This window comes from Sciurus vulgaris (genome assembly GCF_902686455.1).
Source record: "Sciurus vulgaris genome assembly, chromosome: 8".
NCBI classification, from domain to species: domain Eukaryota; kingdom Metazoa; phylum Chordata; class Mammalia; order Rodentia; family Sciuridae; genus Sciurus; species Sciurus vulgaris.
In genome coordinates, this window is record NC_136468.1 from 70,315,714 (window position 1) to 70,342,396 (window position 26,683).

A 26,683-nucleotide genomic window follows, 5' to 3' on the forward strand; every position below is an offset into this window, starting at 1 on the left:
TAAAGTCTCATAGGAGAAAGTATATTCTGTTTTCTTACTAGACACAGGAAGATTCAGATCAGCAATCTCCACTGAGAGTTTTTTAGAGGTTACTTTCAGACATGAAAAATTGCTCCATGGGTCAAAAGTCAATGTATGTAGGACTCATGTCTGATTTTAATGAGGCTACATAAATCATAAACTGTCTTCCCAGGTAATTTCCAAGTTAAGGTTCAACTGACTTAACCTGATGGTCATTTCTTCCTGTTTCCTTCTCCTTTTTTAATCAACTTAGATTCCACAAATAAAATTGACCAAAAATGTATGATTACACAAATGGTATGCTATTACTCCATGTACAAACAGAAACAACATGTATCCCATTTGTTTACAATAAAAATAAATTTTAAAAAAATGCAAAAAAAAAAGAAAAAAGAAATGATGTATATCTGAAATGATACAATTCCAATTACCCTGATGTAATCAGTACACATCATATATATGTATTGTGATGTCATGCTTTACCTCATAAATATAATTACCATGAGTTAAAAATGAAAATGCATTTTAAAATGCTTTCCTTGACTTTTGAATGTTCCAGTTGTTGAAGAATAATTTTTGCTGTATTCATTCTTAAAGTGATTAAATACATTTATACTGTTAAAAAAATAAATAAAAAATAAATAAAATTGACCAAAGCACAGAACTAGATGGAAAAAAACCCTGGGCACTAGAGTGGAAGGCCACAAAGGTCTTTTGGGGACATTACCAAGCAACAGGGTTCCACTTAGACACCACAGGTTTAGGTCAGCTGCAAGAAAACTACGGAAACCGTTTCCACTGGAATACACACCACTCTTGAGTAGGGGGCAACACTTGTGTTCACTGTAATTGCTAAAGCACATATCCAGCTCTATGTACTCAACATGTTTACTATGTCAAATTGAGGGCCTGAGTTGGAAAACACTGTGACCTTTCTTCAAGTCCAAGTTAAAGGACTGTAACACACGGGTTTTTTTTTTGTTTGTTTGTTTGTTTTTTGGTTTTTTTTTTTTTTTTTTTTTTTTTTGCACTTTTCCTTCCCCTTCTACTTGTGTTAGGTAAAATCAAAAGAAAATAAAACTCAAGAATTTCCACCCTCTGATGCTTAGAGATCGTATTTCTGCTTTTTTGTAGAATGGAACTGAAAACATCTGTTGAGACTTCTCTGTTTAAGGTACAAAACAACCGATGTTGTCCAAAGCCTAAAAGGTTTCTCCTATCCCAAATTACATAGGAGACCCACACACAAAGCTAAACTAACATTCTCAGGGTCTTATTTCAATGGCTCAATACACTTTTGGTTCAAATATTTTACAGTAGGGAGAAAATGCATATCTCTTTACTTTGCACATAGCAAACTTCAGAAACTAAAAGCATCACTATTAAGTTGCTATATAATAAACCTTTAGCTCACGAGCAGCTTAGGGAGAGAACAAAGAGAAAGAAAAATTGTCTTCAAATACCTTTCATCGTTGGGCAGCTCGCTGTTGTCCTTCAACCATGTGACAGTGGGGACTAAGGTGTGATCATGCTTCACTTTGCATTCAAAGGACACTGTACTTCCTCTTTGTACAACTGCATATTCAGGCTGTTTGATGATCCTCGTTGGATCTGAAATCCAGTTATTGTTAGCCATTGGCCAAGCTGGAGAAGTGGCTCAAAGTCACAGGATACTTGAAAAAAATTTCTGACTTCTGTCTTACCTTTGATTTCCAAGTGAACATCATTCTTTGCCATCCCTAATTTGTTCCGTGCAACACATGTATAAGTTCCTGAACTATCCTTTTGGGCCACAGGAATTTCCAAAGTTCCATTTTCATGTAAAACATAAATGTCTTCATGAAGAGCACTTCCTTTGGCTCCTTTAAACCTTCATTACAGAAATTATCATGATGAGAATAAAATGCCTCATAATTGGAAGTCAAACATAAAGCGCCATGCTCAAGGTCAGCACAACCATGATCTACAGTACAGTGTCAAGTTCAAAGATATCTGGAATTTGCACAAGCACAATGAATGCTCAAATGTCAAGAGGTAAATATAAAGACAAGACTGGAAAAGTCAACAAAAATGATGTTTGCAGAATTAGGCTAAGAATACATAAGGCAACTTATAATTTTTATGAGAGATCCATAATTTAATAAACGTATTATTACCTATTTTAAACTAAATAGGTGCTAAAATAGGCAAAAATAGTCATTCTCCCCCTGACTGTGATGTATTTGTAACTCTATCTGCCTGCTGCAATTTTAAGGAGATTTTGATTTCAAGGTTATACGGATTGTGTTTTTGTATGTCTGAATAGGAGAATATTCAGGGAGAATAAAAAAGCATGAATGTCAGATAGGAGAAGTGAAGATGGATGGAAAAGGATGAGGGGAAGTCAAACTACTATATAAATGCCAATCTTGTCACCTTCCTGAGGAAATCTGCACTAGCATCTATTTTATGTCCTCTGTGGTTAAGGTGAGGGCCTGGGGAGATTTTCCTTCAACCCTATACCGGACTTCATTCTCATCTCAGTAGCTGAAGTCCAGTACAGAATCTGGAACCTCACGGATGATCCTCAAATGTCCGTTCCAATCATCTTTTACTACCTCATTATCAGCACTTGCTTATCCTGGCCTTGTCTCTCCCCATCTCCTGTAAAGCCAGCAAGCTAGTTTCAGGAGGAGGATGTATTCCAGGAGTAGTTTATGAAAGGGGATGGTCTGAAGTGGGGAGTAAAAGGACACAGGAGAGCTTGGCTAGACCCAGGTCAGGAAGATCTGGTGGGGGAGGAACTACAGAGAAATCCTAGTGGTAATAATTTCTGTTTAGTTTACATAACCTCTCCCCCACACCCTACATGATATTTTATTTTCAAGGGAAGTCTCCCAACCAGTCCACTCAGACACTATTCATGAAGTCCCAGGGGATGTCTATGACATTGTTAAATACAGCAACCATAAATCTTAAATTAAAAAAACAAAAACAAAATATTTACTACCTTTGTGGTTGGTACAATGTGCTGCTGAATAAGTTTTATGTGTGAAAGTATTTAGCACAGAGCAAGCAGTTAATAAATATTTGTGCATGAATGAATGAATTTGATGGTGAATAGCACAATGGATTTTGCACTGGGTTTCTGCTGTTTGTTCTCTGACTAAAGCCCAACATGTTTAGAATGCAAAGACTTTAGCAAATGCAAGTGTTTAACAACAAATAGGGCCACTACTTACCACTCAATGGTAGGCAGAGGAGACCCAAAGAAGACACAATCTAGCAAAGCAGGCCTGTTCGCAATGACCTGGTAGAGAGTATTTGAAGCTGTGAGGATTCGTGGTGGCTCAGCTAAAAACATTTAAAAGGCACAGTAAATATTAGAACACATCTTAGGTTTACAGTGTATTTACTGCATTTTATTTTAAGGTCATTAAAGTTTATGGTATAGTACAACCAACAAGTCTCTGCCCTTATGTTCCTGTCAGGTATGACTACCATTCACTCATGGTGAAAAAAAATAATTTTCCTTTCTTTGATCCAGTACCTTACTGAAGCATTATTTAACTGCTGATTTACTTATCTCTATCTCCTATGTGACTCTGAGTCCCTTGCAGTCAAGGAATGTGACTTTTTAATCATTTTATCCTCACCACAGTGTCTGGCACAAAAATAACAGCCAAGTATATTTTCTTTGAATGACTGATGCATCATCACCCCAGTGGGAATACTGAGGAATAAATACACTGACAGAAAAATGAGAGTGCTGAGTGTGGTGGTTTAAACATGGAGAAGACTAAAAAGCTTCTTCCAGCCAAGAAAATACAGTGAAGAAACAACAAATAGATGGGAGAAAATATTGGCATCCATACATCTGATGAGGGACTAACTTCCAAACATAGAAGGAGCTTAAACAATTCAATAGTACTAGAAAACAAATAATTCAATTAAAAGATGAGCCAAGGATCTAAATTAACAAAAGAAGACATACAAATGGCCAAGAGGTATATATGAAAAAATGCTCAAGATCACCAACCATCAGGAAAATGCAAACTTTAACCACAATGACATATCTATCACTTGATAACTGTTAGAATGACTATTATCAAAAAAGAAACAAATCCTGTCATTTGTGACCACCTGGATGAATCTGGAGGACGTTATGTTAAATGAAACAAGCAGATTCAGGAAGACACATACTGCAAAATTTCATTGGTATGTGGAATCTAAAACAGAATACACCGAAGTAGAGAGAAAAAAAATGAAGAAACAAAAATCCAGAAGTCAAAACTGCTTCCTCAACATCCACCAGTATCTTAACCACTTAGTTCTTCATGTGATTAATCACCTCCATTTCAAGCATAAAGAAAAAATAATAAGTGTATTGACTGGCTTCCTGGTGTTGATTTTGTTTGAAAAGAGAGCAGAGTAATCTTAAGGAGTTGAAGTATGACTCTTTGGTACCGTAAGACTCCTTTTTGCATAAATTTTGACAAATGTGGATTTTTTCCCCCAGTATGAAAAATGCAACATTTACATAAACCACCTATTTCAGAATATGCTTGAGATCTACATTGTCATAGTTTTCTGAACATATTTTAATGAATTAAGCTAACGTACATCTGTGATTTGGATAATGGCCAAGCATTAAAATTAATAGATCGGGCTGGGATTATGGCTCAGTGGTGGAGCGCTTGCATACATGCATGAAGCACTAGGTTCAATCCTCAGCATCACATACAAAACTAAATAAAGTTTAAAAAAAAGCTAAAAATTAAAAAAAATAGTTCATTTTCAAAAACTCAGAATCATGAAATTGTTATTGAACTAGTCAGTTTCTAAGGATGGAAGAGCAGGGTTATTTAGTTGCAAATAGCAAACAAAAGCTATTTTCCTTTTGAGGGATTAGACACTTACTTTAACCATCTGTGAATGGACTAGCCTGATTATTTTCTACAATGCCATTATACCAATTGTGTTATGAAAGAACATTAAGACCTGACTGATATTCTTTAGGCCAAATTTAATCTTATCCACCTTCATATATTCCTTATAGTTTCAGGTACTGTGCATTGCATTTAATAGGTGCTAAATATATTTTTGCTGAATGAGTAGAAAATAACAGTAGTCATTAATTTAATTTGCCATGTCTTTAATAAAGGGAGAGCTTACCGAGCACATTTACAAATGCATTTGCCAATAAATATCCATATTCATTAGAGGCATTGCACTGATAAACTGCACTTGATCTTTCTTGAACATTTGAAAAAATAATGGTATCACCATCTATTTTTCTGCTGGGGTCATCAGGAGCAACTGTTGGGTGTAAAGATAGACAGTGTATTATTTATTTCTTTCTCCCTAAAAGACACATATTAAACTTACAAATCTTGAGGTCTATGTTACATAAGTAGGCAGAAATACAGACTGCTCTAGGCATATGAAGCAAGAAGAAGACTAGAATTCAGGCAGAATCCATTTTTCCAAATCAGAATTTAGTTACCACATGGTGTTTAGGTACATGCACAGTATTTATTTAGTCTTAAGTTGATTGATTTTGTAACACTAAATGTTATTTTGAGAGGTGCAGAAAAGAAAGCACAAGGTTAGGTGAGAAAAATGCACAAATTCTGAAAAAAATATCGTTTGATTCACAACGAGGAGGCAAGTTAACTACGAAAAAAGGTAACAACAGCTATGCAAAAACTACAGTCAATGCAGCCCATCTACACCTGTCCCTTTTAACAACCTCTTCTTGAAACAAACAAATAAGTACATAACTAAGTATAAGGCTAATAATCAAATGTGAAAATACTTATTTTCCTGCTTTGAAAATTCCTGGGGCTAACATAGAAATCAGTTGTGTAAAATTTCTCTTAAAGTCAGCATTTTCAGCTAAATCCCTCAAGTACTTAAAACATGCTATGAATGGGGTTGATCCTTATTGAAGTGGAATAGAGTTGGCGGGTAATAGAATATGTAAGGATTTAGTCCAAGGCATGCCCAGCAATTTAGAACTGCTGTGTTATTAGAGATGAATTCCTGCCTTTTTTTTTTTTGTGAATTCTAAACCTTAGGTTATGACCTTACATGGCTTTGAAAGTACACTGTCTCAGCACACAGATCCAAATCAAAACTAAATAATAGCACCATTTTTTCTGAACTTGGCAACTTGAACTAGTTAAGAGAACTTTACTAAACACCATTTTTTTTTACCCTCTAATGATAGGAAAATGATATGCATCTAAGATGTATTTATTGCTGAAATTTAAAAAAACTGGTTTATCTGTGACCTTTTAACTCCTTTTAATAAAAATAAACCAAACTATAGTTATTCATCATTTTATTACACATACTCAAAGTATTGTGCTCACTTATTCTACAATAACATTTTTACTGCTGCTGCAACAATTCACCACAAACTTAGTAGCTTAAAACAGCACAAATTTATAATTATTCAGTTCTGTAGATTGGAAGTCTGACAAGAGTCCCAATAAACTAAAATCAAGGTACCAGAAGGTCCTCCTCCACCCTCAAAGCCATCAGTGTTGCATCCCTCTGATCTTTCTTTTGTAGCCCCAGTTCTCTCTGACCACAGCCAGGAAAAGAATTCTGCTTCTGAGGGCTTCTGTGATTAAACTGGGTCCAAACCAGGTAACCCAGGATAATCTCCACATTTCAAAGTCTTAACCTTCATTAATGTGCAAAGTTTCTTTTGCCATGTTAAGTAACATAGTCAGTTTCCATGGATTAGAATGTGGACACCTGGTGGGGGTGGGGCATGATTTTGCCTACCACATATTCTTTTACTTTGTTTTTCCAGTACTGGGGATGGAACACATGGGTGCTTTATCACTGAGTCACATTCCCAGCTGTTTAATTTTTTTTTTTTTAAGACAAGTTCTTGCTAAATTGCAGAGGCTGTCCTTGAACTTTTGATCCTCCTGTGTTAGCCTGGTGAGTAGCTGGGATTACAGGTGTATACCACCCAGTCCAACTTCTGCCTACTACACACTCTATCACATTTATAGCCTGAAAATCTTTTAGATGTTTTGGACCAGAATATTCTAAAAATGCATCTAAAATTAAAGCTTAGAACAAAGTGTTTAGCTTCCAAGGATTCTTAAAACTCCAATTCAGGAACTACTCTTAATGGACAGATTAATGTCTTCATTCCTGAGCACACATGAGAGATAGTTTTACAAAAGTAGTTGTTTAAAACTGATCACAATCAATAGCTGACTTATCAAATCATCTTAGATACTTCAGTTTGTTCAGTAAGTGGTGGGGGTGTATTAAGACACTTTGAATTGACTTTTTAGCTCACATTTGCTGTTTTTAACTTTAATAACTTCAAAATTGCCTTTTTCCCAACCAGAAAACAAACACAAGTCATAATTTCTTCAGTAGGCTATGGATTCATCAATAAATGACAGGAATGTCACACTGGCCTGGGAAGTGAAGCTGAGCTGGGCAGCCTTGGACCTGCTAATGTATACATTAGGACAGTCATGCTCTTTGTCCCAGATGGCAGTCTTGTACCATTAGGTCTTTCTGACTCATGCTCTCAGGGATACCCATCCACTGCCTCATCGAGGCATGCTGGAACACACAGCAGCATTTCTAGAGATTTCTGTTGGTTATTCTTAGCCTGTGTGGACCCAGAACCTGTCTACTCAGTATTGAGACTCTTCGGAGAGCTCTGGTGCCAACCACATACCCACCCTGAATGTACTTCTGTGGTTACACCAGGTAGTGTAATATAGTGGTGTGTATTTCAGAGCAGAACTCTGGGCCAAATCTTTCTGGATGGGTGGCAGACTGTGTGAGAAAGGATCCTCAAATTCCTTGAGTATATTGCACTCTTAAGAAAGTCACATTATCATATGTTCAATGGATATAAAGCTCTAGTTTTTGCAAGATTCAAAAGGTCTGGAGACTTGTAATCCAACAATATGTATATATATAACACAACTGAACAGGGTACTTAAAGTGGCTAAGATGATAAATTTTGTTGTTTTTTTAAACCATAATAATAATAATAGTTATACTACTGTGATCATGGAAGACATAGCTCAATTGACAAAGCTGGAAGAATGATTTTTCCCAAGTGGAGACTCATCAATCACAAACATACCTCATTTCTGTAGCTCAGAGTTGTGTTTTTCTTTGGTATCAACTCTTTGGGAAGATATCTTTACCCAAGCCATCTGATTATATTTGCTTTGTTTATACTAAATGGAGCAGTCTTCAAATATTTATTTTTGGCAACGTATTTTGGAATAAAACAAACTCTTTTAGTACAAGTAATGAATATGCAAATCTTTCTCCATGGAAGTTTGGGCTACATTTTCCTTTAAGTACTTATTAAAAACTGCAAACCACACAGGAACTACCACAGTGACAGATGGAAGCTCAGTTGGTAGCTGGACACAGAATGAAATCACTAGTGCAGAGACATCTGAAGCCCTGGGATACTGCGCTGGTTCTGGGGTGGGAGTAACTTACCAGCTCACACACCAAATTACCTAAAGGAGTAATAACTCATTCTGGGAGCAACCAACTTCATTTGTTGTAAATGAACATTTGGAGAAAGACATTAAAGGGCACAGAATATCCACATATAATTTGAAGGCCCAAAGGTGAGGTCCAGAATGAGGGTAATAGTTTACAGAAAACACTTTCCTAGAGTTAGGAAAAGCTAACTCTTGTGACATAGCTGGCTAAATCTTTAAAAAAATTTTTATAACTATTGCATAATTTATTTTACAAAGAACTTTATGAACAAAGTTAATCAGATAGTATATGCACTTTGGATGTGAGAAACTATATACAGGAGAACTTAATGTTTTGTTTAAATGCAATTAATGCTCAGGTTTTCTGAGTTGGTCAACTTCATAAACTTTCCTGGAATTTTGAGCATTCAGGAATATGGCAGAATCAATCTTTGGGTGGAGTTGAATTTTCCTTTTCATCTACTTTTCCATCCCCTTAAGGAGAACCAACCAAGCCCCTTATCTTTGAGAAAAGAAAGAAGGAAGATGTTTTGATAGAATCTCAGGAATATCTTCTAGTGGGTCTCATTTCCTGGCTGCTTTCAGTGTGTTACTGACTTTTAGTATGAATGAAATATGTGATCGTGGCAGGGACCTCCTGCCCTTTCTTGTCACCTTTGTTCTTTTCCTTTCCCATATCTGAGAGGAAAGAGGCCTCTCAACATAAGAATGTGATATTATATATGTTTCATGCTGGATGGCCTGAGATCTAACACAACTCACATGAGAGATGATTAAAGACCTGCAGGTGTCAGACTCTCCCACCACCTCCTGGGACAGAGATAGGAATCATGGAGTCCACAGTCTCATCCTTGGGGTTCATTAACAGGATAGCATGGGCTTTCCAGTGGGGAAGGCAGGGAGGAGAAGAGGAACTTATAAACACTCATCTATTCTGAGGGGAGTACAGAAATGCTTTATCCATCCTGCTGGCAACAAGCTTTTTCTTTCTGGTTCTGCAGTATGCATTAGTAAAACTAAGTTCTTTGGCATCAGTTCTTATAGCTTATTTTTGACTCCTGTAGATTGTTTTGTAAACATTCTGGGCAGTTTGTGGGCAAATTCCATATTTAATACAACCTATTAGTTACCTCAAGGAAAGTTGTACATAACTCAGACCCAGTGTGACACAGCTTTAGAAGTCATTGAGATAATGCACCCAGGTGATCTGGAGTTGATCCTTTCAGTTTGTAAAATAGAAGTTTGTAGGTCTGAAGTGCACAGTCACAGACCAGTAACTCATTTCGCTAGCAGTTCTCATCTTAGCCCTCCCTCACCCTGATCCTGTTTCTCCTTTTACAGTATTTGTGTGTACTCGGCAGCCAGAACCTGCAGAGGGACCGGAGGCAGTCAGTGTCTTTGAGTGATAGCCCACAGAACAGGGGTGGGAGGCAGTGTGTCTGGCAGTATGGGCCCCTGACTGTGTCTCTGCTGGATGGCACAGAGGATGGACCTCAGGCACCTGGCAGGGATACTGCAGGGCTTCCTGCATGATGGTACTGCAGAGGCACAGCTGTACCCTGGCTCCAGCTGCTGGTCCACCCACAGTTTCTGAAGTCTCTTGGGTAGGAGGTGTTGCCAGCAAGCCAGCTGGTGCCTTCAACCAACTTCTGGGGCCTATTCTAGGCCCCTGTGAAGGCTCATAATCCTTTCAGGGCTTATTTGTGCCACCACGTAGGGCAGCACTACTGCCATTGGTCCTACCTTTGCCTCCTCACATTTCTCTGCCATCCTTTCCCTACACCCCAGCGATGCTGGATGCATCTGTGAGGTGCACAACTCAACAAACTACAGACAACAAACAAGCTGTTTTCAGAATGGCCCCTGAATCTCAAAGGCAGTTCTGTTTAGGGGGTCTCTAAATTCATGTGGTAATTACCAAGCAGGGTGGGAAGGAAAAGCATAAGCCTACTCAAGCCTCTACTGGATTTTTTTTTTTTTTTCCCCAGCATCTTTCTTCCTCGTTTACTCCTTATTTTGAATTAGGAGATACCAACTCCTAATCTACAGCAGGGACATATTCACTTTAACTTAGCTGTTTAAGCCTCAGTCTCCACTCAAGAGGCCACTCAGCAGAGGGCCAGGGGTGGGGAACAACTTTACCTTGGCAGTGTCATGTGTAGGGGGGCCAGTCCATCACCTTCCAGTACTAGGAAGTCCATGGCAATCCACGCACTTCCATCTTGGCTGCCTTCAGGAAAGCTTCCCATCACCTTGGTATAGACACAGCACCTGCTCCCAGCACCACCTGAAGGCCTAGCCCTTGCTTTGCTGCCACACTATGTGGTGTTCCTCCCAGTGCAAACACCAGAGTGACTGCTCTGATGCACACCGGAGGCCAGGGCACCCTCGCTCTTCAGGAGCTGCAGAATTCCCATGTCTGCTCCTGGCCCTTTTCCTGTCCCAAAGGGATTTACAGAACTCTTGGGAGATGGAAGGAGATGAACTGACTTGGAAGATGATTTGAGAGGGCTTGTTCTGACTCTTCCTTTTCTGGACCTATTTGGATAATTTGGGGTTACAGAAGAAGGGACCGAATTGTCTCTCTGGGACCACTGCCTTCTTCCACCAAAGGAGGCTTTTGCAGCTGATCCTCCCCACAATACAATTTGTTTAAAGGAAAGGACCTATGAGTCCATTTTCAAAGTTCTTAACACAACTATAGTGAGGGTTTCCCTCAAAGGTGCTAACTACACTGGTCTGAATGTTTGTATCCCTGCAGAATTCACACCTTGAAACCTGACTCCCATGTTGAAACCTAACTCCCACGGTGAGAGGACTGAGGTGAGGACTCTGGAGGTGATTAGGTCATGAAGGGTCCACCCTCTTGAATGGAGTTAGTGCCTTATAAAAGGTTTGAGGGAGCCTGTTAGTCTCTTCCGCCAAGTAAGCACACACAGAAGGCACAGACCCTCACCAGACACCAATTCTGTGGGTACCTTCATCTTGGATTCCTAACTTCCAGAACCACAAGCAATACATTTCTGTTGTTTATAAATTATCCAGTTTAAGGTGCTTTGTTATACCACCAGGAAGAGACTAAGAGCCAATTTGGAAGGACAATAAACAAATCAGGGGGAAAGAGCAGCCTCACTATTTAATCTCTCACCCTTGTCTCAATTTTCCCTGCTAAGGATTGCATTCTGACTGCGAAGCTTGACAGTTTGATCTTGTCAGAATCCCCAGACTCCCCCCATTTTCCCTGCTGAGTGGCTAGACGGAAATCCCTCCCACTTGTGTGTTTTGCTGAGTCTAGCTCTCAGAAGCACATTTAATCTCCCATAAATCGCAAAGAACCTCTGAGTTGCAAAACCGGAAAAAACATGGTGCAAAAGTGCTGAACAAGTTCTATCGCTTACCACTGTTCTGTATGCATCCCTAAGAAAGTCACATTACCATAACACTTCTTTTAGTTCTGAGTTTTCTTTTCACTTTTTGTCTCAGTTGTCATTCATAATCCCCTGAGAGTGACAGAACCTTCCTCATATTCAACTACAAAGTACACTCTAGTGCTTTTCCTTATCCTGATCGTGGCGAAGATTGAGAGTGGAAATACCAGAACCCCAGTTACAGGTCTCTGTAGAATCTCTTTTCTCTCAGGAACCTGTTTCCTCTTAGAGTAAACCCAGGCTGTCTGATTGGAAGTATCTGATGATTACTATGCTTTGTGACTTGAGCGACTTCCCCAAAAGTACTCACAGAACAAGGTGTGATTACTCAGTCTAATCACGCAGTTGTCATACTTGATGATGAAAAACAGGGACTTGTGTCATCCTAAAAATGCTGGTTGTTTTCAGATCAATCTTAGTGGGGAAAGTCAGTTTCAGGAAAGTCAGTTCGATGGACCTTTTGATTATGTAGAAGTGGAATCAATATTTGATTCTGACTTAGAGGTGATCAGGGGTCGAGCTGCTTTCTACCATAAGCTGAAGGTTTTGTTTATTACGCAGATATTGTCTGCAATATCTTTTCAGACGATTGTGACATCGATTAGGAGGTGAACCCAAGGCCGGGTTTCAAGAACAAACTGACTGTCTCTCTCTGGGTCTAAGAGGACATCTGAACCCCAAGAAGTGGACAATGCTGAGATTCCCCTGCCAGTAGCAGCTGGTGATGAGTAGGTGGAAGAAGATGACAATAGTGGACTGTGTTCATGCCCATGGCTTAGGAGTCCAGGGGCAATGAGGGGCAATATCTATTTTGATGTTTTGTCTGCCTTTGCTGTAGTTCCAATCTACTAGCTTCAAGCCTCTAAGTAAGTTTTTAAAAATCTGATCTTAGAAGATTAATGGAAGGACCAGTGGCCACCGTTTGGAGGACTATTATGGGCAGCATGGTGGCAGCTTGGGAAAAGCTAGCTAAGAGCAGCAGAACAGGGAAGGTGGCTGAAGGTGATGGGCACCACCAGGGTATGTAGGCATCACTTGGGGGTGATCTAGGCAATACTCAGGGAGGGTAAACTTGCAACGGATTGAGCATCCTACCTCAGATCAGGACCAGGGGATGTGTTCTTTATATGTTAAATGGGATGTGACCTCTGAAGACTGGCAAACTTGGGAGTATGTGGGCTACACTCGGGACTGAAAGCTCTTGAAAGTAAGACAGCTGTGCTTCTTATTTTTGTTGTATCTATTGGCTCTAGGCCTAGGTCCTCGTCTGTCTCTTCTGATTCCTATGCTTTTTTCCATAAATCACCTGAGGTTTTGAACATAGAAGATAATCTGAACTTTTTGGTGATGTTTATTTCTGACCATGTCATTCTTCCCATGTTATAAGGTAAAAAATAGAAGAAATATTGCCAAGTCCCAGTGAAAACATACACACACACCCACACCCACACACACATCACTATTTTAATAATATAAATTACTCAAAGTCATAATGAATATCTAAAGGTAATAAAGTAAAATTTTAAAGGTCATTCAGTACCTCTGTTTAACTTCTGTATGACTTACTTCCTTAATCAGAGTTATTTCACCATCATTTGTTCAACTGATGAGAAATAGATATGCTTTGAAAATATCCTACAACTACAGTCATTTGAAGAAACTTACTTTCTATTGGGACTCCATTTGTTAACCAGCTAATTCTGGGTTTGGGGTTGCCATTAGCTCTACAGATTAGGGTCCCATCCTCTCCTGGGGACAGCACAAGATTTTGAGGTGCCATGATCCAGTAAGGAGCCGCTTTATTGAAAGAAGAGGAAAAAAAATATGAATCAAGTAAGTATAGTAGCAAAAGAATATGTTGAACTATTTAAAGAAAACTAATAATTTTGTGAAACACTGATTAAGTCTCATTTTTTTAGAGTGAACAGTGATGTTTCAAATTTTAGATTTTCAAAAGGATGTTTATAGAGATTCCCTTAATGTTTAAACACACTCTAGACCTCTTTGATACAAATTTCATTTTATATAAAAATCAATTGACCATCAAAGAGGTGACAGATTTATCTAAGGTTACAGAACAATTTATGGGTACAGGGAAGGTTAAGAAAATGAATTTAAATTCTGAGCTCTGAAAATTACATAAAATGATAAACTTAGGAAGTCCTTTGAGAAACTTTTCATTCTTGAAAAGTCACAGAGGTAGTATATTATGTTCCCATACATCCTTCATCAGTTTCCTCTGATGCCAGCATCTTAACAATAAGCAAAGTGCAATTATCAAAACAAGAAATTAACATCAGTGCAATACTCTTAATTAAACTATAAACTTTGTTTGGATTTCCCCATTTTCTGCAATAATGTCTTATTTCTGTTCTAGGATCCTGTCCTAGCTACCACACTGCATTGACTTCTTACAGGTCCTTAGCCTCTTCCAGTCAAACAGTTTCTTGGTCTTTCCTTGTCTTTCATGACCTTGACACCTAAGAAGAATACTAATCAGTTATTTGGTAGAGAGGATGGACCAACTGGTTGTACCATATTGAGGGAGAACATGAGATCAACGGGACTTCTCAGTGATGCTGACTTTGGTGACTTGGTTAAGGTAGTGTCTGCCAAATGTCTCCACTGCAAAGTTAGTATTCCCTAGCATTCCACACTCTGTTCATTGTGTGTCATTAAGTGCAACACACAACTCAGGAGAAGGGAAGTAAGTTCCATCTCCATCTCCTGAAGGGAGTATTAAAAAACCAGTGGACATACTAAACCTTTCCCAGTGATTCACGTTTTGGGGAAGAGAAACATTTTGAAGCTTCGTAAATATCCTGTTTCTCTTCAAAATTTGACCATTAATTTTAGCCTACATCAGTGAACTTTGCCTGCAGAAGTTATCCCTATGGGATAATGATGGTGATTTTGTATTTTCCTCATTCCTTCTACATTTATTAAATGGAATTCTGTAAGGAAGATTTGAAGGAGCAAATTTTTAACCTGGTTAAAATGCATTATCGATAGCAATAAGAAGAGATTCAAGGTACTGTGAATGCTGATATAAATTTACATTCGTCAATGCTGATATAAATTTACATTCATCATTACTTAAGAACATAATCAAAGGTCTGTTAAATTTAAGCTTCAGTTCATTGCATGAAAGCAAAAGGAATGCATCTTAAATAATGATATACCTTTAACTGTTACAGAAATGGTATGATGGATGGCTCCTAATGCATTTTTGGCTATACACTGGTAATTCCCAGAGTCTGCTTCTGAAACATGAACGATCTGTAAGGTTTTCTTAAAGTTCCGATAAAATGTCCGGTTGATGGGTAGTGTTCCATCTTCTTTTATCCAGTAAATAATTGGGGTAGGCCTGAGGGCATAAATAATGATGTTACAAAAAATGTTCATCTGTGACTACTTTTGAGGGTGAATTTTCATGCAAGTTTGTAACAAAATCTTTATTTAAAGATTATGAGAAACATACATTTCAATTAGCATTACTTTTATAAGTAATGTTCAAACCTACATTTGAAATGGTAAGTTACCATTTTTACATAACTGGAACTATACTAATTTATGACACACCATAAACTTTGACTTCAATCAAACAATGCTGCTAGCATGATTTGCTTTACTGAAGGGACCTAAATATTTTCTTCAAAATCCTGATCAATGAGGAGCTCCTGGGTATTTTTACACGAAGGTATATGTCAAGAGAATTTCAATTAAATCAATGATATTGAGCTATAATTTTTCACCAGCTAAAGTTAAAAATGTACAGAGAAGTTGGGTGTGGTGGTACACACCTGTAATCCCAGCAATTTGGTAAATTGAGGCAGAAGGATTAGGAGTTTGTGGCCAACCTTGGCAACTTAGCAAAACCCTATCTCAAAATAAAAAATAAAAAAGGGGCTGGGGCTCTAGCTCAGTGGTGAAGTATCCATAGTTCCCTAGTTCAATCCTCAGTACCCCTCCCCCCAAAAAAAGGTACAAAGAAAGGGCTCACAAATATATCTGTGCTCCCAGACTTTCACACATTTCCACAGCAAACATCAAAGAACTTACCTATTCTATATCAGGTATCTGATGACATAAATTACATAATTAGAGGATTATTATTCTTTCCTTAATTTCTTTACTAGCAATAGTTAAAAATATGATTTAACAATTGTTAAGAATTGATCAAATTCATATATTTTACCAATTCTCATCTAGCTGTATTTTTTTCTCTTTTCTACTTTTTTGATGGTACTAGGGATTGAACCCAGGGATGCACTACCACTGAGCTCCACACCCAGTCCTTTTAATTTTTTATTTTGAAACAGGTTTTTGTTAATTGACCAAAGCTGGTCTCCAATTTGTCATCCTCCTGCCTCAGCCTCCTGAATAGTTGGGATTACAGATGTGTTCAACTACCTATGCTTCTTATTAAACAATGAAATATGGAAACAGATGAAAAACCAGAATACAGGCTCAAAGTTCAATCTTCTAAGTTCCAGCACTATCCTTAAATTTCTCTCTGATTTTGGATCCCTGGCCCCTTTAGGTCTTAGTTTCCTTAGTTGTGTTAATGGGGTTAAGAATGCTTGACCTGATCTAATGATTTCACAAGGTTTTCATGAGGACAAAATAACAATCCATTCAATACAAACATTTCCTAAGCACTGAATTAGATGTTCAGCACAGACTGAGTTGTGTGCTGGGAAGGGAATGATGAAGTTTGGTCCAGACCTCCAGAAGATCATAACATTTGTCATTAGAAATGCAAGTTGGTTTAACTGATAGTTTGTAGCATTGGATTGGCTTGGTTTGTTTGAATGAACAGACATAATTGAGATATATATTTGATGAAATGGCTTCTAAAATTAAAACAAGTTGTGTGAATAAAAAGAGGTACAAGATGAGATATCATTTTGAAAAATTGAACTACTATATACATGTGGAATCTGACAATATAAGATGTTCTCTCATAGTTAGACTAATTTGTATTTCATATAATCTGAGGGTGAGGGGGGAATAGGAATAGAAGCATAATATCATATTTCACCCTTCAAAGAGTTATAAATCATTTTGGAGGACTGCTGCTCTATTGAACAGTTGTTATAAATTTGTAATGTTTTGATCCTTTGAGTCTAATGCTTGTTGTTTTATAAGTGAAAGAGTTCCAATCTTGGTTTTATGACATTCCGAGTTTTAAAAATTCTTTCAGGAATTTTGTGAAATTTCCAAAGACTGACCATACTTTATTTTATATTTTACATAATACAAGTTGAATATACCTAATCAAAAAGTCTAAAATCCAAAATGCTCCAAAATTCAAAACTTTTTTGAGTGTCATGTTAGATCATAAAGTCTATGTAAGCTTTACAAAATAAAAAAAAAATCTGAAATCCAAAACACTTCTGGTTCCAAGCATTTTGGGTAAAGAATACTCAACCTGCAAATCATTTGTGGAAAAATGAGTCACTAAATTTTCAGAATAGGTAATTTTGTTTCCAATAGGTTGGAGGTTGGAGATTAAGCCACTTTCTAAAAAAATAATACAAATTTCATTTTCTTCTTCTTCTTCTTCTTCTTCTCCTTCTCCTCCTCCTCCTCTTCCTCCTCCTCCTCCTCCTCCTCCTTCTTCTTCTTTTTGCAAAATGCTGGTGGAAAAGATGAATTTTTAACATATCTTTATAGGAGGTGTTGCTAGTATTCTAAGGAACTGTCATGTGTAGTGTGATTTCCTGACTTGGCCAGCAGAGGTCTCCAAATGCTTCCTGAAGTAGTTATTCCTGGACTCAGGAAAGATCAGTCCACTAAGTGACCAGGTCAAGAATAGCGTGGATCACAAACTGAAGGCAGCATACTTCTGGGATCCCATTCAAGACTGTCAGAGAATATGCTCATGTCAATGCACTTGTTCTGGCCAGCGACTGTGTAGAAACTTGCTTGTAATGTAGACCTATCCTAACAGTTGCTCGTGTTTGGGTGTGGTCTTTGCAATGACCATCAAAGGCACATTAGTTCTCAGGTATGCACAGACGAGACATTTCAAAGAATCAGAGTTTGGCCTTATGACCTATTAATATGAAGGAATGGAAGGGACAATGTGCTAGTTCTGAGGCCAGGCCCTCAGATGCATAGTGTGCTGCTGTTGTTAGGAGAACATGCCAGGATGAAACTCACAGCCAATTGCTCAGCCAACAACCAGCAGACCCTGAGAGTCACAAATCTGCAGCTGAGCTGCCTAGCAGATGCATGAGCATGCTCAACTTACAACACAACTGCCCTGCAGACCTTCAGACAAAGGATCAATAGTAAATAGCAATTATTTTTAAGCTACTAAGTTTTGAGGAAATAGTTTCTTGCAAAATAGCAAAATCATATCTCCTTATTATAACACTGCTATCATGAGGTGACTACGGATACTTATACCAATATGAACACTACTACATCAATAAATTATTTTAACAATGTGAATCATACACTGTACTTTGGAAATAATTACTAAATTTTTCTTGATACTTGATGGAATTAGTATGACAATGACTCTTCCCATGATTGCTTCTTTATCAGTCTTCTACATTTTTATAAAAAATGTCCATTGGGACAAAATGTGTGTGAACTCACAGGCCTTCTGCAATGCACTCCAGTGAAAGCACATTTCCTCTTAATTCTTCTTTGTGACTTGCATTGCCTTCTGGAGTTAAAAATGTTGGTGGCCTCTCTTTACTTGATTTAGCTGCAAAAAAGAAAATCAATATGCATAAAAATTATGAATATATATTTCTGGAAACACACTGTCAAAAAACTGTCTAAAACTCTAATCCCTTTTCAAAACCTTTTGGCATTGATTATGAAATTTGTTAGCCTACATCTTACAATTTGCCACCGCTCACTCATTGAAACAGGAATACTGTTTTCTTTTGTACATCCTTTTAATTCGGGCTAGGGTTTTACAAGTTTTCTGTGGATTGGTAAATTTTCAAAATGTCAACATTAACAGGAAAATGATGTTATCAAACTATATATCCATTAGGACTAGCACATAGCTCAAAACCAAAATTATCTATCTTTTGGAAGATACTAGGTTTTTCAGAAAAGTGTCATAATGGAAGAAGTACTTTGGTTTACACTGGGGATAATATTATGGCCAAATCAATTCCCAAACTCAAAGGTTTATAGAAAATAAAACAAACTTAGAGAATTACTGACAGATCTGGCTAATTATATGCCATAAATTAAGAATAATGGTAGAGTTAAATAAATTAAAATAAGTTTCCTCAATGACAAACTAAAGGAGGGCTTAATTCAGAGACCTTAGGTATATTTATACAGGTTAACTTTTTTGCGAACTCTGCAAAATATGACCTTAACTTCTGAAGGCCTCTTGGAAAAACTTGAAGTAAAAATTATAACATCTTAAAAATCTGTAGCTTTTCTCTGTTTCCAAACTTAAATAAATTATCTACTTGATGCTCACAAAAGCTAAATGAATAGGTAATATATTAATTATTCTCATTTATCAGAAGAAAAAACTAAATACCAGAAAAGGTACTACCCCTGAGAGAAATTAGTTTTCTAAAGAATTTAGAGATTGTAAGGGAAACTTTCTCTTCTAAAGTCACTTTGGAAATGGTCTTGAGGCCCATATTTTTCATGAGTATATTAAAATAAATGAAGCAAAATAAAATAAAATAAAATGGCAGGAGTTGTGCCATGTCATTGATACTGATATGTTCATATCTCAAGTGTGAAAAATTAAAACAGCAGAAATTCTGCCTTCTGGATAATTAAGAGGACCCTCTGTCCAGAACCCATTATTTTTATTGATAGAAGCACCACATTTCCCTTAAGGAAATAAAATTCCTTTCAATTTAAAAGAATGAAGTTAAAAGTTCTATTTTTTTTAAAGTTTACTTTCACTGAAGATAGTGACTTGGTTAGATACAAAACCCAAAGAAATAGTATTGCTAATTGTATTGCATAATGTCATGTGAAAATGAATGGGAAATGTGATGATTTACTATGAAGTCCACTTAATGTTAGTCACAAAAAAGCTTTGATGTAGACATACTCTAGCAGATTAATACACCAGTTGACTCTTATTTAGTTCATGAGAAAAGTTTATGAATAGGACAAAAAAATGGAAAATATAATTCCAAACATATATGAAAGATTTTATCAGATCAAGTGAAATGGTTCTGTACATGAAAACAGTTAAAACAAGTTTCATTATTATACACACATCATGGAAAATGTTTTAGTGACATGCTTGAAAGTTTACAGCTAAATTTTATAGGAAACACATTGATACTATTGGTACTAAACATGTAACTAGAAATTTCATAAAGAAATAAGGTTAAATAGCCATGGAGGTGAAGTTAGTGAACTAAAGTCTACAATGAAGGAGAAAATCAGTTACAATCACCATGACTCACCACCATTAAACTCAGTGTCACTCAAATTAGCAGCTATAGTGTCATTCAATTCATCCACTGAAATAAACAGAATATTATGAAGAGGGCACAAAAGTAGGGGAGAAGGGTCAAAAACCATTGGGCAACAAAAACAAAGGTACACAGCTGTGCTAAGTGCCATCCCTACCAACTAAAAATGGTGCTTAACACTGTATATCACTAACTCACTAATTCACTCTGCCACCCCCAACCAGTAATAAGTAAATCTATGACTTATGCTGCAAGACTGTCAAATAAAAGGCATTGTGGAGCATAAAGCATATATCAATGCTCATAATACCAAGTGATTCAGAAGGTCATCATGGAAAAAATAATGGGAATCACATCATACAATATTTAGGTTATGCATGCTCTTTCCAACACATCTGCCACCACTAGTGATCCTTCCCAGGTAGAGTCCTGATCAATGACCTTGTTTATCTCAGAAGTATTTAATAGTTTATAATTTTTTCATGTATAAACATCATTGAAAGGAAGATTTGGAAATGAACTCTTACCTGAAATTACCTTCACAGAAATAGGTTGCTTCTGCTGTATAGTTTGAGTGTGATTAAATCTGGCATAACATATATAGTCTTCACGGGTGTCTTGTGGGAGGACATTGGAAAAATAAAGGTCTCCATTCAGACCTTGGGAAACCCTCTCACTCTGTGGAAGTCTTTGAAAGGCTGGAGAAAGGCAGAGAGAAAACCAGATCGCTCCATCATAATGTGGCCACTCTCCAAATTAGCAACTTAACTACCAATAATTCTGTGGACACTTCACTTGAATGTACACACACAGACACACACACACACACACACACACACACACACACACACACACACACACACACACACACATTCCCTATAGAACTTTTAAGAAAAAGCATTTATGTAGGAAATGGAAGACATACTAGAACTCCAATTGTACCTGCCCAACCCTAATTTCATGGGTAGGGGGAAAGGCAAGATTAGAGTGATATAGGGAAGTGTTTTATTTAAGCAAGTACAAATGAAAAAATGTTTTACAAAAGTTTGTATGACTTTTCCTAAATTAGTCATCCCTGACTGCACATATCTTGGAAAATGCTTTAAGAAAGTTCATAAGGATATTAACATGATTTGTATCTATATACTGCTGGTGCCTGAGCAAGGAGTAGAGCACACTAGAGCCCCAGCCCTGACTGAGGCCATGATCTAATTGAAGAATCTGGCAGTGAGTGGGAAATTAACTATAAGATACGATGAGGACACTATTCAGTGTTGCAACCTGCCACTGAGAAGCAACCCCCACTCCAGTATCTCTCACCTTCTCCACTTTTTCCTTTCTGAATTACCTATCATTTTCTGACATACTGTATCTTTTACTTACATTCCTGCGCTAGAATTCAAGCTCCAGGAGAGCAGACACCTCCATCTCCTGTATCCACTGTTGTGGCTCTGGACCAGTGCCTGGCCCTTCAGAGGGACTCCCTTAAATACTCATGGAAGGATTAAATGAATAACCAAGGGCATGCTGAATTTCCAGTTTCAGACATGATAATTCACTTCCCCTCAGGTGTAGTCAAGAAACTGTCTCGCCTTAGGCATGGAGGGAAGGTCTGCCATCTGAATGGAGGATACAAAGAGGTGGGACTCACTGATCTCTGCATGAAGTTGCACTTGGCTAGCTAAAAGGTATCCTGAAGCTCCTGACTCAGTTCACAGGGCCTGAACTGTGAGACTTCTTTAGCTTCAAAGTAAAAGAACAAGGAAAGGTTGTACATCTTAGTGGCTTCGGGCCAGGTGTTTTGTCTTCCAGCAGGATTTCTTCAGCTTGAGTTAAGCAGCTATGCTCCTGTGGCAGGTGCCTGGTCTAACATTTCACAAAATGCAAAATCATGATTAAAAGTCTTTAGCGAGGGGCGATCCAGGATGGCGGACTAGAGGGTGACTGCATCTCCAGTCGCTCCAGAACCCAAGATTCAAGAAGGGGAGGCACTGAGAGACTCGGACTGAAATAGAGCCACAGGGTGAGTCTCCCCCACCAGGTGAAGCTCGGCCTGGGCGGCAGGCCCGGATAGGGGCGGCTTATCAGAGCAGGGCAGGGCAGGGCATCTACAGTCTTCCCCAGGTAGCCCTGCTCACTCTGGAGGTGGGCTCCTCCCACACGGAGCAGACCACCCAGTGAGAGCCTTCCTGCACAGAACCAGCTCCAAGCCCTGGAACCAGTAGTGGGCTAGGGGCAGCTTTCTTCAGAAGCACTGCATTATCAAGTTCCTCCAAGACTTCAGGATACTGAAGGCTGGGAGGTGATACACTGGAAATCTACAGGGACACTATAAGCCAATAGAGGAAATCTGCAATATCACAGAGTCCCACTGACATCTGACCAATATAAGAAAACAAGGGAAGAAAATGTCCCAAACAAACCTAGATACTATATCAAAACCCAATGACAGCACAGCAGAAGAAATGTCAGAAAGGGAGTTCAGAATGTACATAATTAAAACAACCAGGGAAGCAAATGAGCAGATGAAAGAGCAAATGCAGGCATTGAAGGAGGAGATGAAAGAGCAAATGCAGGCATTGAAGGAGGAGATGAAAGAGCAAATGCAGGCATTAAATAATTGCACCAATGAACAGTTAAAAGAGCAAATACGGAAAGCAAGAGATCATTTCAATAAAGAGTTAGAGATACTGAAAAAAAAAAAACAAACAGAAATCCTTGAAATGAAGGAAACAGTAAACCAAGTTAAAAACTCCATAGAAAGCATAACCAATAGGATAGAACACCTGGAAGACAGAACCTCAGACATTGAAGACAAAATATTTAATCTTGAAAACAAAGTTGACCAAACAGAGAAGATGGTAAGAAATCATGAACAGAATCTACAAGAATTATGGGATATCATGAAAAGGCCAAATTTAAGAATTATTGAGATTAAGGAAGGCTTACAGAAACAAACCAAAGAAATGAACAATCTATTCAATGAAATAATATCAGAAAATTTCCCAAATCTGAAGAATGAAATGGAAAACCAAGTACAAGAGGCTTATAGGACTCCAAATATACAAAATTACAACAGACTCACACCAAGGCACATTATTATTATTATGAAAATACCTAACATACAAAATAAAGACAGAATTTTAAAGGCTGCGAGAGAAAGAGAATCAAAGTACATTCAGGGGAAAACCAATCAGAATATCAGCAGATTTTTCAATCCAGACCCTAAAAGCTAGAAGGGCCTAGAACAACATTTACCAAGCCCTGAAAGAAAACAGATGCCAACCAAGAATCTTATACCAAGCAAAACTTACTTTCAGATTTGATGACGAAAGAAGATCCTTCCATGATAAACAAAAGCTAAAGGAATTTACAAAAAGAAAGCTGGCATTACAGAACATTCTCAGCAAAATATTCCATGAGGAAGAGATGAAAAACAATGATGCAAATCAGCAATGGGAGGAACTAGCCTAAAGGAATAGCCAAATAAAGGGGAAACAAAATCATGTCAAAAAACAAAAATGAGTCAAATGACTGGGAATACAAATCATATCGAAATAATAACCCTGAATGTTAATGGCCTGAACTCATCAATCAAAAGACATAGACTGGCAGATTGGATTAAAAAAAAAATCCAACAATATGCTGCCTGCAAGAGACTCATCTCATAGAAAGAGATATCTGTAGACTAAAGGTGAAAGGATGGGAAAAAACATACCATGCACACGGACACAGCAAAAAAGCTGGAGTATCCATCCTCATTTCAGATAATGTGGACTTCAAGCCAAAACTAGTCAGAAGGGATAAAGAAGGACATTACATAGTGCTTAAGGGAAGCATAAATCAGCAAGACATAACAATCATAATTATCTATGCCCTGAACATTGGCTCATCCATGTACGTCAAACAAATCTTTCTCAATTCCAGAAATCAAATAGATCACAACACAATAATACTAGGCGATTTTAACACACCTCTCTCACCACTGGATAGATCTTCCAAACACAAATTGAATAAAGAAACCATAGATCTCAATAACACAATCAACAATTTAGACTTAAAGGACATATAAAGAATATACCATCCAACAAAGAACAAATACACTTTCTTCTCAGCAGCACATGGATCCTTCTCTAAAACAGACCATATTTTATGCCACAAAGCTACTGTTAGAAATTACAAGAAGATAGAGATACTACCTTGTACTCTATCAGATCATAATGGATTGAAATTAAAAATAAATGACAGAATAAAAAACAGAAACTTCTCCAATACCTGGAGATTAAATAATACACTGTTATATGATGAATGGATAACAGAAGACATCAGTAGAGAAATAAAAAAATTCTTAGAAGTAAACGAGAACAAAGACACATCATATCAAAATCTCTGGGACACTATGAAAGCAGTACTTAGAGGAAGATTTATTTCATGGGGCGCATTCAACAAAAGAAGTAGAAATCAACAAATAAGCGACTTAACACTACAGCTCAAAGCCCTAGAAAAAGAAGAGCAGACCAACACCAAAAGTAGTAGAAGACAGGAAATAGTTAAAATCAGAGCCGAAATCAACGAAATTGAAACAAAAGAAACAATCGGAAAAATTAACAAAATAAATAGTTGGTTCTTTGAAAAAATAAACAAAATTGATAAGCCCCCTTAGCCACACTAACAAAGAGAAAGAGGGAGAGAACTCAAATTACTAAAATTCGGAACGAATGAGGAAATATCACAACAGACACGAGTGAAATACAAAACATAATTAGAAGCTATTTTAAAAATCTATACTCCATCAAAACAGAAAACCTCGAAGACATCAACAAGTTTCTAGAGACATATGAATTACCTAAACTGAACGAGGAGGACATACACAACTTAAATAAATCAATTTCAAGCAATGAAATAGAAGAGGTCATCAAAAGCCTACCAACAAAGAGAAGTCCGGGACCAGATGGGTTCTCAGCCGAGTTCTACAAAACCTTTAAAGAAGAGCTCATTCCGATACTCCTCAAGGTATTCCATGAAATAGAAGAGGAGGGAACCCTCCCAAACTCATTCTATGAAGCCAATATCACCCTGATACCTAAACTAGACAGAGACACTTCAAGGAAAGAAAATTTCAGACCAATATCCTTAATGAATACCGATGCAAAAATTCTCAACAAAATTTTGGCAAATCGCATACAAAAATATATTAAAAAGATAGTGCACCACCATCAAGTGGGTTTTATCCCAGGGATGCAAGGTTGGTTCAACATCCGGAAGTCAATAAATGTCATTCACCAAATCAACAGACTTAAAGTTAAGAATTACATGATTATTTCGATAGATGCAGAAAAAGCATTCGATAAAATACAGCATCCCTTAAAAAATAGGGATAGTGGGAACATTCCTTAACATTGTAAAGGCCATCTATGCTAAGCCCATGGCCAATATCATTCTAAATGGTGAAAAACTGAAAGCATTCCCCCTAAAAACTGGAACAAGGCAGGGATGCCCTCTTTCACCACTTCTATTCAACATCCTCCTTGAAACTCTAGCCAGAGCAATTAGACAAACCAAAGAAATTAAAGGGATATGAATTGGAAAAGAAGAACTCAAACTATCCCTGTTCGCTGATGACATGATTATATATTTAGAGGAACCTGGAAATTCCACCAGAAAACTCTTACAACTCATAAGTGAATTCAGTAAAGTAGCAGGTTACAAGATCAATGCTCATAAATCCAATGCATTTTTATACATAAGTGATGAATCTTCAGAAAGAGAAATTAGGAAAACTACCCCATTCACAATAGCATCAGAAAAAATAAAACACTTGGGAATCAATCTCACAAAAGAGGTGAAAGACCTCTACAATGAGAACTAGAGAACACTAAAAAAAGAAATTAAAGAACACCTTAGAAGATGGAAAGATCTCCCATGTTCTTGGATAGGCAGAATTAATATTGTCAAAATGGCCATACTACCTAAAGTGCTATACAGATTCAATGCAATTCCAATTAAAATCCCAATGATGTACCTTACAGAAATAGAAGCAAGCAATTATGAAATTCATCTGGAAGAATAAAAAACCCAGAAGAGCTAAAGCAATCCTCAGTAGAAAGAGCAAAGCAGGGGGTATCGCAATACCAGATCTTCAACTCTATTACAAAGCAATAGTAACAAAAACGGCATGGTATTGGTACCAAAATAGACAGGTAGATCAATGGTACAGAATAGAGGACATGGACACAAACCCAAATAAATACAATTTTCTCATACTAGACAAAGGGGCCAAAAATATGCAATGGAGAAAAGATAG

At 37.5% G+C, this 26,683-nt stretch overlaps 1 protein-coding gene across 28 annotated transcripts in view; it reads right to left on the bottom strand.

The window, feature by feature from the left end:
• The window catches only part of NRCAM (neuronal cell adhesion molecule), a 277,700-nt gene that overhangs the window by 37,878 nt on the left and 213,139 nt on the right, over positions 1 to 26,683 (bottom strand). For 20 of the 28 annotated variants that reach the window (XM_079149978.1, XM_079149990.1, XM_079149989.1 and 17 more), the window contains 9 exons: positions 20,907 to 21,077; positions 20,371 to 20,427; positions 18,560 to 18,671; positions 15,130 to 15,314; positions 13,613 to 13,744; positions 5,176 to 5,319; positions 3,243 to 3,354; positions 1,725 to 1,891; positions 1,485 to 1,632 (listed from right to left, as the gene is read on the bottom strand). In XM_079149978.1, coding sequence (XP_079006104.1) covers positions 1,485 to 1,632; positions 1,725 to 1,891; positions 3,243 to 3,354; positions 5,176 to 5,319; positions 13,613 to 13,744; positions 15,130 to 15,314; positions 18,560 to 18,671; positions 20,371 to 20,427; positions 20,907 to 21,077 — 1,228 coding nt within the window. The remainder of the gene's footprint in view (positions 1 to 1,484; positions 1,633 to 1,724; positions 1,892 to 3,242; positions 3,355 to 5,175; positions 5,320 to 13,612; positions 13,745 to 15,129; positions 15,315 to 18,559; positions 18,672 to 20,370; positions 20,428 to 20,906; positions 21,078 to 26,683) is intronic. The other 8 variants (XM_079149972.1, XM_079149970.1, XM_079149969.1 and 5 more) reach the window with 1 other exon arrangement.